This window comes from Arachis ipaensis, chromosome B05, assembly GCF_000816755.2.
Source record: "Arachis ipaensis cultivar K30076 chromosome B05, Araip1.1, whole genome shotgun sequence".
Lineage (NCBI taxonomy): Eukaryota > Viridiplantae > Streptophyta > Magnoliopsida > Fabales > Fabaceae > Arachis > Arachis ipaensis.
The window spans coordinates 131,007,874-131,021,011 of record NC_029789.2 but is presented as its reverse complement, the minus strand read 5'-3'; the positions used below and the strand labels follow the sequence as shown (position 1 = coordinate 131,021,011).

The following is a 13,138-nucleotide window of genomic DNA, read 5'->3' as shown; positions in this document are numbered from 1 at the left end:
AAAACGAAGAAAAATCTTAAAGAAGAAAGAATGATAAATCAAATTGAATGCAACTAAGAGCTTGCCTCATGGAGATGACGATTGGGAGTTCTTTGAATTTCACGGAGCAACTTGACAGAGCTTGCTAGAATGGCAGACGGCATTGAAGTAGAACCTTCAAAAATCAATTGGTTGCGAGCTTTCCAGCAATTTCAGCAAATGATGGCAAGCAATTGAGGATTACGGTCATCATTCTTCAACGGATTAAGCATCTCTGTTAATGCAGTCCACCATGTCCAAAAGTCATTAGGACTCTGAGGGGGAAGACAGTCACGAAGATAACTCTGAAACCAAACATCTTTAATTCTAAAGCAATCGATCAAACAATGAGTGATTGTTTCGGTTGCTTCATGACAGCAGGGGCATATTGGTGATATAGATGGGATGCGGTGATGAATCTGAGCAAGCATCGGAAGCCGGCCATGGAGAGCTTTCCAGATAAATAGCTTAATTTTGTGAGGCAAGTTCAACTTTCATAGATCAATCCACGACTTTTTCTGCTGCATATAATTAGGGCAAAGCTCCAGAGGCGGATGGTAAAATAAATACCCAATTCTATAACCTGAAGCTGTATCATATTGCTTGGATTTGTTCAAATCCCATTGCAATTTGTCCCTACTCTGCTGAATTTTAATTGACAAAATCCTGTTTGCAACGTCTTGGGCAAATAATTCTTAAATGAGATTCTAATTCCAATTCCTATCTTCAGTAATTAGATCTTTAACTCTTGGAACCAACTCAGAAATAGCCTGTCTATTTGGCATGTCAGAAATCATTAAAGGATACGGAGGAGGCAGCCAAGGATCTTCAAATGTTTGGATATTCTCTCCAATACCCATAGCCCAATTAAGACCTTTTTCAACAATCTTTCGGCCTTCCAGTATGCTCCTCCATCCCCAAGAAGGTAAGACTCCAATTTCTGCCGTTATAGCATTACCATTGCTAAAGTATTTACCTCTTAGGATTTTGGATAATAAGGAAGTAGGCTGTGTTACGAGTCGCCAAAACTGTTTGCCTAAAAGCGCCAGATTTTGGATTCTGAGACCTTTAAATCCAAGGCCCCATTCTTTTCATGGGCGAGTCATAGTATCCCAACTAATCCAAGCCATCCGCCTTTCAGAACCTTTTTGTCCCCACCAGAACTGAGAAAGTAGAGAGTGAATTTTCGAAATTAAACCATCAGGCAACTTGAAGCAAGACAATGTATAAATAGGAATAGCTTCTCCCACTGCATTAAGCAATACGTGTCTACCACCTGACGATAGAAGGTTGCGCTTCCACCCTTGGATTCTTTTCCGAACCTTTTCTTTGATCATACTAAAAGAAGCATTTTTCGATTTAGAGACTGTAGAAGGCAAACCAAGGTATTTATCCTGAGCCCCAATATAATTAATATTCATAGAGTTAGCCAGTAGTGTACGAGTAGTGGAGGGAGTGTTGTAGCTAAAGAATACAGTAGATTTATTAAGATTTACCCTCTGGCCACTGATGCTTTCATAAGAATTTAATAAATGCAGGATATTTGAACATGCTTTAGAATTAGCCTTACAGAATAAGATGGAATCATCAACAAAGAGGAGGTGGTTGACCTTGGGACATCGCCTATGTATCTGAAGACCCTGAATTAGTCTGTTTTGTTCTGCCTTGGGTAGCAAGAAGGAGAGACCTTCTGCACAGAAAAGAAAAAGATAGGGAAATAGATGATCTCCTTGTCAAATACCTCTATTTGGTTTGAAGAAACCATAAGGTTGTCCTTCCGCAATAACAGAATAAGAAACAGTTGTCACTAATTCTCGAATCCACATGATCCACTGGGAGTCAAAACCAAACTTTTCCAATATAAACCAAAGAAAGTGCCATTCCACCCTATCATATGCCTTACTCATATCTAATTTTAGTGCCATTTCATTTTTGAGTCCCATTTTTTTGTTCTTCAAGTAATGCATACACTCATGAGCAATTAGGATATTATCAGAGATTAATCTGCCTTTAATAAAAGTACTCTGCGTTGGGTTAATTAGTCTATTCATCAGACCCTGAAGTCTATGTACAAATACTTTGGAGATAATATTGTAAAAGACTGAAGATAGGCTTATTGGTCTTACCTGAGTCATATCTTTAGCATCAGAAATCTTGGGAATAAGATAGATCTGAGTGTGGTTAAAACCCTTCAAAATTCTGCCCTCTGAAAAGAAGCTCTTAACTGCTCGAAACACATCACTACTAAGTATGTTCCAAAAGCTTTGAAAAAATTTTGCTGTCATACCATCATCTCCTGGAGCACTTTGAGGATGAATGCTAAATGTTGCACGTTTCACTTCCTCCATAGTCACTGGTCTTTGAAGCCTACGATTCATGTGAGTTGTAACCTTAGGTTCAAAATCAGTAAAAAGAGGTTCAGGGTTCTCATGACAAGTGGAGGAAAAGATGTCCTTGAAATAAGATTCAGCCACAGAAGCAATATCAGCATTTGAAGTAGCCACTTCACTATCACTGCCAGTTAGTTTCCAAATTCTATTCCTTCGGGTTCGATTTCTAAATTTCTGATGGAAGAAAGCTGTATTCTGATCACCGAATTTGAGCCATTTGACTCTAGACTTATCTTTCTAATAAAATTTCTCGTTTTACAATGCTTTTTCAAGTTTGTCCTCTATTTCTGAAATGATGTCGCCTCCATGAATTCCTGCTAAACGAAGTTCCTCTAATTCAAACTGTAGTAAATCAATCTCTACCTTCGAATTAGATCATGGTTGATGGTCCTTAAGGTTGCTCTTGATTAGTGCAATGTATACAAGAATTAAGATATATGAATGCATTAAAATATAACTATCTTTTCCTGCAAATAAAACTGAGTTAAATTTTAAGAGGATCCTTTAAATTGGTTACATGTATTAAATAGATTATGAGATTTTAATTGCATTCATTGGAAAAGTATATGGAATCAACTAATAATCAGCCAAGAATGGAACAACATAATTAATTATAATTAGTTTTATTAATTCATAATTTAATTTATTTTTTAAATTATTGTTGACCACGTTCAAAACATGAGGGAAGATACACTAATGATAGGAGAGAATCACGGAACAAATTCTTTGATCATTAATTAGTTGGTTCTATATAATTAATTATGTTTTATTAATGCGTAACACATGAAACATAGAAATCATATCCAAAACCATCCAATTTACAAGAAAAAGAAACATCCGTGTGCCTATCAGTAGCAACATCCGGTTAAAACCACCGGTGCTTCTGATTTACCAATTGGCTGATTCTTGACTTATATAGAGTTGGTTCCTAGCATGGTTGGCATTCATTAGGTCTTTGAGAATAACAAATATGCACTACATTAGTCTTTTCGTTTTTTTTCCATCAAGTAGCTCATTACATCGTTAGAAATTAATATAATGCACTTTTCTTAATTTCACATAATTAATTAGTACAATTAAAATTTTATAAACTATTTTAGTACACACAACTAATAGAACAATTACTTTAAGACTTCACTCAGCAAAATACGATTAAAATATATCATCACAAATCACAATGTCTGTATAAAAATGCTAGTTATCTCTACTTTTTGTGCATTTGGCTTAGTATCTTGATTCATCCTCCAAATGCTTAAACTGCTTATGATATCTATATCAATAATGTGCTAATCAATTTGAATTATTGTCAAACATACACTTTCAACTAATATTTTATCCAAAAATCACACATTGTTCTTTCCTGGTACGTATCACGGTTTAAATACCATTCTTTGGTCACTTAATTTTATATACTTATTCTTGTTTTTATCTTTGGTACTTTTGTTACTAAGCTTTGGAATACCAGAAAATTTATGTTGATTTTAATCTAATAATTCTTTCACTCTCCGTTTTATAAGGAGTTACCAATTCAAGTTGTGCATGGCATCATGATTTTATCCCTTAAATGCATATTCAACCAAAATAGGAGCAATTATTTGTCCAAAATTTCCTTCTCCAGTGTAACTGTTGGTATTCGTAATTTTTGAAGTAATACTCGTTTGATTCCAAAAATTAGTTGGATAAGCTATTTTTAAACTAAGTTTCTTATATTTAGAAACACGAATATGATCCGAATCAAACCTTTTCTAATATCCGTTACTATAAAGTTGTTGTGTACAGAAAGATGGAGTCTCATATAAAGAAAGGAAAGAGAAGTCTCATATTCAATTTTCTTTTATAAATTACATAGAAATGTTAGTTTAGCCTCCTAAAATATTCAGTTCAGTCTTTTCAATATTACAAAATTATTTTTTTCCCTAAAATTTAGTCTCCGTATGTGCAGTTGAATGTCATTTTCAACTATGTGATATAATACTTTTTAATTGTGTACAATATAATATTCAAAATTGGTTATCTTTGTCATATAAATTAATTTTGGAATACTATATTAACTGCAACTAAAAGATGTTCATATTAACAAGCTATTATAGTGTCATAACGACATTCAATTGTAGCTATGCAGTTGATTATGACTTATGAGATAGGAGTTCGTCTCATATAATAATGGGAATCACATTTCTAAAAGTGATGAAGATTGAAGAGATGTAATATTGATCATTTTAAAAAAAAAATAAAGGGTTAAATTAACCCACTACCCTGAAGCTGCCATTTCTTTTTTTCAAATGGTAAGAACCCTTCTTTTGTTACATTAACATAAATTTTTAAGACCTTGAAATATTGGCATGCAATGAAAGTCAGAGTAAAAAATATATAAAATAGGAAAAAGTATAAATTTTTTGTCTTTGAAATTTATTAAAAATTTTTAAAATATCTTTAGATTTTATTTTGTTTCAATTTTTTTATCTAAAAGTTTTCGATTTACATTAAATTTATCCCTAACGACTACTTTTTCAAAAAATATACTTTATCCTGTAAAATAAAAACACACACCTAAAGAAACATAACATTTCTCCTTCAATATTCATGGTGTAACTTCTTGAGACGATAAGAAATTGAAATATCAGTTGATTATATTCATCTATATTGTTTTGTCCTTTCTCTTCTTCATGCACATATCTACCAATAAGTAGTTACATAACCAAATTAAAATTCATCCTTTATTGTTGTGAAGTTTATTTTTCTCTCATATAACTCAAAACTAAACCTTTTTTTTCAGTGATTCTATTCATTTTCATCACTAAAATTACTATAGCCTCCCTAGACAATGAAGTAGCAGAGCATGTAAAGAAGAAGAACAATTTGGTATTGGCCCTTGAAATGCTACCTTCTATAGCATTCAATTGCAAAGAGCTATTCCTTCCAAAACCTGTCAGGGTTAGAATAGATCCACTGAGAGAGGTTCTTGAAAGAAAAATGTTAGTTTGTGTGTAAATTATGCTTAGTTTTGATTCATTCTGGTTAGAACTTGAATCAGCTCTTGTATATATTATAACTTTCCATAGAATTATAGAAATGACATTTTTGTTTTGAACAATTTTTCTCACTAGAGTTTGGTTTAAGAGTAAAAGAAAGAAGAAAATAATGCAACTCTTTCCAAGATCAACAATGCATTAGTAGTTCTTGGAAAAATTATTTGTGAAAAGGGAAATTTTAAAGAAATTAAATCCATAAATTGATTTGTGCAGTATATACCACACAATAAATAGTACATGAACAACCTAATTTCATTATGATGCTAAGATTGATTCCTCAAAGTTTATAGCAGCATTAACCATATTCTATCTTGTTTGAGATCAATTCATTTTATGTTTATTAGTCTAATCTGAAAACTGGTTTTTGTGAAAGTAGCTATTATTCACTTCCATCTAAAACTGAATTTGAAGCTTATAACTGAATGGTGGGTTCAACTAGAAACCAAATAAGCTGACAAAATATTAAATCAAGTCGCAATTATGTATAAAGGAAAATTCATACTAGAGATCTTCAATATTATCTATGCCATGCTTCAACTTAACATGCTTGAGTGCACCTAGCAATCAGTAAGCATGGAACAAAGATGATTTCCATGACAAGAATCCAAATACTCAACCACCAATACAAGGTCAATATCAGTTTTATAGAATAAGTTAATCAGCACTTAAGTAGTGAGGCTATATAATAATTCAACTTTTGATCACAAAAGAAATTGTATTTGCATTCAAAAATATTCTACAGGAACAAATGCAATTTCAATCTGTACAACATTGTTTCACTTTTAATTCTGTATTCTAACCCCACTCATCACAGTGCAGAGAAGATTTAGAAAATACCAAAGAAATAGGTGTAGAAATAGTTGTATTTGGCATTAGAATCACCAAATCTTTCATGACAGGTGTAGCTGATAACAGACAAAAAAACTCCAAAGCATGTTTTAATAATAAAAGCTTTTCAACATGATTTTAAACAAGAACAATGTAATAATCCCTATATAGGATTTTTCAATAAGAAATAATGAAATAATTCAATTAAGCATTAACTGAGAATAACATTAGTTCCAAAAATGAACAAGGGTTTTAAGATAACATTAATTACAAATGTACATTAATTATGGAAATGAACATAATGTACATATTTTCAATTGATTTCTAAGAATTAAAGCCGAGTAACATTAATTATGAAAATGAACAAAGGTTTTAAGATAATTCATATTTGAACCAAATCAGCCAAATTCCTAGAAATTCCTTCTTGCACAGCCTTTTTTATTTGAAACATCAAGTGTAATCACAGACTTAGTATACAGGTTTCTTCACCTATGATCAGATTTTAAAAAATAACAAAAATGTTGAAATTGTCAACAAAAAAAGTGGGGTCATGCATTTAGTAGATGTATTTGTTTCAAAGATGGCAGTGAAAATCATACATCTATGTCATAATCTTGCCACCGCATACCTTTTAGAAGAATTCTAAGAAGATTCAGTCAAATAAAACACAGTTGCTCATCAGACCAATCATGAGCTCTTAATTACTATCAAGAAATCTTAAGCATTAAGCCACCAGTTACAACTAGGAATATCCACCGAAACAGGATGCATGATAGCCTTGGTAACAAAGACTAAAAAATCAGCCAATAACACAAGTTCAAAATTAATTCAATAACAGTGAGATGACCAAAATCAAGGTGATAGTGAGTTCATGGCATTTCCCAAATCCTCCAACCCAATAGATATAAAATTTACCAAGTTCTGTACAAATTTTGACAACAGAAAACTTATTCATTTGAGTTGATTTATTCCTCCTTATTGTCTTTTCAATAAGCCTCTAGCAATCATTTCATGAAGATGTTTCAGCGCTTGATCATTTTCACCTTTTTCCAACAGAGCACCAATAGTTATTTCGTAAGTTACAGCATCCGGAGAGCAACCATTGTCTTCCATTTCCAACTTTAAGGCCAATGCTTCATCAAGTAGGCTCTCTTTGCAGAGCCCCTTTATCATAACATTGTATATCCTTGTGTTTAGGTGATAGCCTTTAATGGAAAGATCTTGAAAAATCTCTTTTGCATTTTTAAGCCATCCACTTTTGCACAGGCCATCTATAAGTATGGTGTATGTATATATATTCGGATCAATGCCACTCTCTTTCATTTGATTGAATAACATAAGTGCCTTGTCATGTTGTTTGATATTGAACAAAGCATCCATCAAAGAACTGTAAGTGACTATATTAGCGGGTTGACCTCGATCATGCATCTTTTCAAGAAGCTCCAAGGCACAAAGGATTCTCCTTGATTTTCCCAATCCATCAATTAGAGTATTGTAAGTTACCGTGTCAGGAACCAAGTTCTTGCGATGCATCTCTTCGAAGAGATTCAAGGCCTCAACAATCATTTTACTTTTGCAAAAGCCATTAATCATGATATTGTAAATCCGAACATTAGGAAACACTCTATTCTCGGCCATTGTGTTGAATGTATATTTTGCCTTGTTTACTTCATTAACCAAACAATATCCATCCATTAAGCTGCTATAAGTAACCACATCTGGTTTCACACCATGTTTTGCCATTACAGTCAATACACTCTTAGCATCTTTGATCTTTCCATCCTTGCATAGCCCATCGATCAAAGTATTATAGGTATAAACATCAGGAGTAATGTTTCTAAGCACCATATCACTTAACAAATCAATGGCTTCCTTATATTGACCTTCAAGACACAATCCAAAAATGAGAGAACTGTATGTTATAACATCTGGAGAAATTCCCTTAGCAAGCATCTCAGAGTATAAATGAAAAGCCTGACTTACAAGTGTATCCTTGCAGAGGCTATCAATAATTGCATTGTACATGATGACATTAGGAGCAATGCCATACCGTGGGATCTTTCTCAACACTTGAATAGCAGCTGATGTGTGTCCGGTCTTACAGAGGCCATTGATCAAGGTCCCATAAGTGACTTGGTCGAAGTGAAATCCATAAGCCAGCACTGTGGCATGAAAGCGCAGTGCCTTTTCAACATTACCACAGAGACAGAGGCCTTTCAGGATTGTTGTGAATGTTACCGTATCAGGTTGATAATCCATTCTGAAAATCTTGGCCAACACAGAGAAAGCAAGCGTCATACGACCCGTGCCGCCACAACAATTAATTACGATGCTCAAAGTAAATAAGTCGGGAGCGATTCCTCTGGCTTGCAATTGCCGAAAAAGGGAAATGGAAGTGGGGAAATGGTTGGTCTTGGAAAGAGATCCCAAAATCTTGTTAAATTGGATGATGGGAGGAGTACGACGCATAGAGAGCATGCGAGTGAAAGAATCAACAGCTTCATCGACTTGGCGAGTGGATGGGGGCTCAGAATGAGAGTGAAGGGATGAAGAGGAAGGGAAGGAAACAAAATTAGGGATTTGGAGAAGAGAATACCTAAAAATGAAAGTGATCGTTGAGGTTGAGGATGACAACATTTTAGTGATTCGCACTTTCGCTATTGTCTAAGTTTGAGGGAGTGCTGCTGCTGCTCTCTGGTCGAAGACGTAGATGACTAGACGTTGCTATCTCTGCGCAAATAGTTCTCTCAATTTTTATCCGATACTAGTATACGGAGTTAATACTCGGCCTTTGAAATTTGATTTTTGACTCAATTTAGTCATTTAGGTTTTAATCGACTCTAATTTGTACCTTAAAATTTTAATCCGCGCCTCAAATTGACCTTTATATCATTTTTTCTGTCACTAAAGAGTTGATCTAGCAATTTTAAATGACACTTGACCGTCTTAATTAATTGATTAATTTGTTTAATATATTAAAACTAAACCCCAATTGAATTGTCTATAATCTGAATTACTATTTTCAATTTGTTAAAGTTATTGTTGTTTTTAATTATTGTGTCTCTTGAATCTTATTTATAGATGAATGAAGGTATAATAATTGTGTATCATCATGGAGGCAGTTTTGTCACTAAACCAAATGGCAGTTTGGTTTATGACAATGATCACATTGATGAGTTGACTGGATGGATGAGGATGTATTAGATGTATTTTCACTTAAGAGACTACTACAAGATCCTAGATTATGATAACATGGTTGAGTGTTGGTGGCTTGTTCCTGATAAACCTATGAAAAATGGACTGCAAGCACTAAGTCATGATAAAGAGCTAGTAGAGATGTGGTTCTATGCTGAGATTAATGAAAACATTCCATTAGCACCAGGGCGAGATTGCACTCACCCAACCCACTTACTCACAGCCAAAAAATCAGGAACAGGTAGTGATTGGTTTCTAATATTTGATTAATTGTTAACTGGTTTGTATTGGTTTATAATACATGAGTAAATGTTAGGTAGATCCAATTGATTGATACTATTTGATAATATATTGATTGGTTTTTATTGGATTGTATTGGTCACTAATTTTGTCAACAATTTCACTAGGTCCCTCCATCAGACCCACCTCCACCTTCACAATAGGTCACAAGGCCTGACAAGCTGCAATCTAAGAGGAAAAAAAATTTTCAATGTGGACCCAATGCAAGGCGCAAGTTCTGGGACAGCTGCACGCTTGGCAGAGTTTATGACATTCGTCCCCACCCCGGGCTTCAAACCACCAACAACAAAATAGAAAATGATTTGCAATGTTGACTGAAAGTTGTGTAGAACATATTTTGTAGAGAGCATTTGATCAAACTATGCTCTTTTGATATTTTTGTTACTATGTTATGTAGAGTAATCTATTTTGGTTTAGGATATTTGAAACTATGTTATCTAGGGTATTTGAAGTATGATACAGATACTGCTATTGCTAATGCTGTGATATTGACAATGATTAATGACTATGAATTACTTATTTGTGGGTCCTCTGTCAAGTGCAAGAACCACAAAAGGTTCTATTAGATTTTCTTTTGTCATAACATCTCATCTATTTTTGTTTTCATGGGAACAAAGAAGATAATCATTGAGAGTCGAAGTTATTATTTTGTATTCAATGTTTTCACAAATAAACTATACACTTAAATTTATTCACTACTAGAAGTGCATACTACATATATAATTATTAGAACCAGCTCTTGATCTTGTCTTCATATACAGACTCATAACAGCTTGACCAATTTGATCAAACTATGCTCTTCTGATACTTATTTGGTCATAAGTTATACCTCCTCTTTTGTATAATCTTAATTTTAAAGAATTTTTACGGGATATATCATTACCAAGGGAACATAAAATTTCATTTCTATTTTGTCATTAAATACATAACAATGCTTCATTCACATAACTGATATCACAGTTACATATATTTCATCCCACCTAATCCATAAGCTACAATCACAATTTCAAAAATAATAACAAACACAGACAACATAATATTCCATATTTTTAATATTCTAGTTTCAGCTTCAACCGCACTAATTTTTCATCCCAGAGATATTTTTCAATGGTCTTCACTTACTGAACTTTCATTTCTGCCAACTATGGCTTCTTCTTCTTTAACATCTGCCCATTTAAAAAAGTCGCACCATCTCTTACCAGTAGGGGTGTTCGCGGTGCGGTTTGGTTCGGTTTTAAGGGAAAAAGTCATCCGATCCGAACGCCTAATTTATGTGCGGTGCGGTTTGGATTGGATAAACTTTTTTTTGGAAATCCGATCCGATCTGATCCGATTACAAGCGGTTTGGATCGGTTTGGATTTGCGGTTTTTTAAATAAAAAAAATTAAATACATATAATAAGTCTCAACATCAAATTTTAAATAACCAACAATGACATAACAAGTCTTAACAATATCTTAAAAAGTCAATGATAACATAACAATAGAAATAAAATTATAGGTTAGTTAAAATAAATAAATAAATAATATTTTGAACATAAAATATATATTAAATAATAATAATACATGAATAATAGAAAAATGTATAACAAATTAAACATATTATAAGTATAATTGTAAATATAATAATAAAATAATAATATTATAGCATATTGTGCGGTTTGGATTGGATTGGATCGGTTATGAAAAATAGATCCGAAATCCGATCCAATCAAATCCGAATTAGTGCGGTTTTAATCGGTTTTTGGTTTGGATTGGATTGGATAAGCGGTTTAATTTGGATCGGTTTGGATTTAAACACCCCTACTTACCGGTAGTTTACAACATCAAAAATCCAAAAAAAAAATTTGAGAGGAAGAACAACTACAAAACCAACAAGCATTTGAGAAACAAGACACACAATTAACTTGCAACAATTCAACCAACTCACATTATAGTTAGAGCATCCATAGAATGGTCTTTCTGGATTGGAATCTGTCCCAAACCACCGAAGAATAGGACGCAACCCACAACCGCACCAATGCAAAACCTTTCCACCTCTGTCACCTTTGTCACGGTGTGCGTTCTTCACCCAGCCATCATGCGAACGAGCTCTACTAGAGTTACCTGAGCCTTGGCTGCTGCTTCCCAACATTCTTCTCAACTCTTGGAGACACTCTTGCGATTTGAGAAAATTGGGATTTCTAGGTTTTATTTAAAATTTTTAGGGGTTAAATTGATGCCTTCAAATATTTTGTCACGTCATCTAACTGCAAGGGTGCTAGGTATCAACCAAAATTGACAGGTCAGCTTTCCGGTGACGGAAAACGCCAGAAGAGCCAATTTGAGGCGCGAGTCAAAATTTCAGAGTACAATTAAAGTCAATTGAAACTTTAAGAGCTAAAATTGAGTAGGGGGTCAAATTTCAGGGGCCAATTTAAATATTAACTCCTAGTATATGTTCCGGTATACTATACGATTAATACATAAAATTATGAAAAAAATAATAAATTGATACTTGGCTTTTTGATTTATAACATTTAAGTCTTTAAAAATTTAAAAATATATTTAAGTTTTGGATTTTTTTTTAATTTAGACACATTAATCTTTGGGTCTAATTTATTCTATTTTAAAAATTCGCTCTCATATGTATTTGTATCAACCAAATCAGTACAATAAAAATTACGTTTAATTTTTTCGTTGAGTCTGACAGACCCAAGTAAATATGAGGGATCGATATGCCTAAGTTTTAAAAATGTCAGAGACTTAAATATATTTTCAAATTCTTGAGAGCTTAAATATCCACAAATCAAAAGGTTAAAGACCTATTTGTCATTTTCTCTAAAATTATATAAAAAAATTTATTAAAAAATTAAATAAAATATATATAATAATTATTATTATTAGTTGTTCATATTGACTATTCATTGTTTTCGACAATCTTAAGTTCTAAATTTTAAATTTTAAATTTTAAATTCTAGGGTTAAGTACGATTTTGGTCCTTAAAGTATATGTTGAAAATTTCTTTGTCTCCAATCTTTTTCTGCAAACAAAATAGTTCTTAAAGTTTAATTCGATTTTAAAATCGTCTCTAAGGTTTAATTTTGTTTTAAATTTTTGGCGGAAGAAGCCGAGGCAGAAGTAGATCGTGGACAGCTTTTTCTTCTTCCCTTCTCCTTTCTTCTTCTTCTCTTCTTCCTTCGCAAGAGCAGAAACACTTTCCTTCTCTTGCTTTTCTTTTTTTATTGTATAATTTTTTTGTTATGAGTAATTTAGTCCAAAATTTTAATATTTAAGTAAAAATGACAATTTTAAACCTTAGTTTTAAATCTTAGAGACAATTTTGTATACAAAAAAAGAATTGGGGACGAAAAAATTTTTTGGCATTTATTTTAGA

The 13,138-nt window shown here is 33.0% G+C and overlaps 1 protein-coding gene across 1 annotated transcript; it reads right to left on the bottom strand.

The window, feature by feature from the left end:
• On the bottom strand, nt 6,932-9,034 carry LOC107641130 (pentatricopeptide repeat-containing protein At1g62930, chloroplastic-like). Its single transcript, XM_021102791.1, has one exon. The coding sequence runs from the start codon at nt 8,903-8,905 to the stop codon at nt 7,244-7,246; it is 1,662 nt and encodes a 553-aa protein (XP_020958450.1). The 5' UTR covers nt 8,906-9,034; the 3' UTR covers nt 6,932-7,243.

Excerpts from the sequence above, each read along its gene's own strand:
- LOC107641130 (XM_021102791.1), bottom strand. The coding sequence starts at position 8,905 with ATGTTGTCATCCTCAACCTCAACGATCACTTTCATTTTTAGGTATTCT.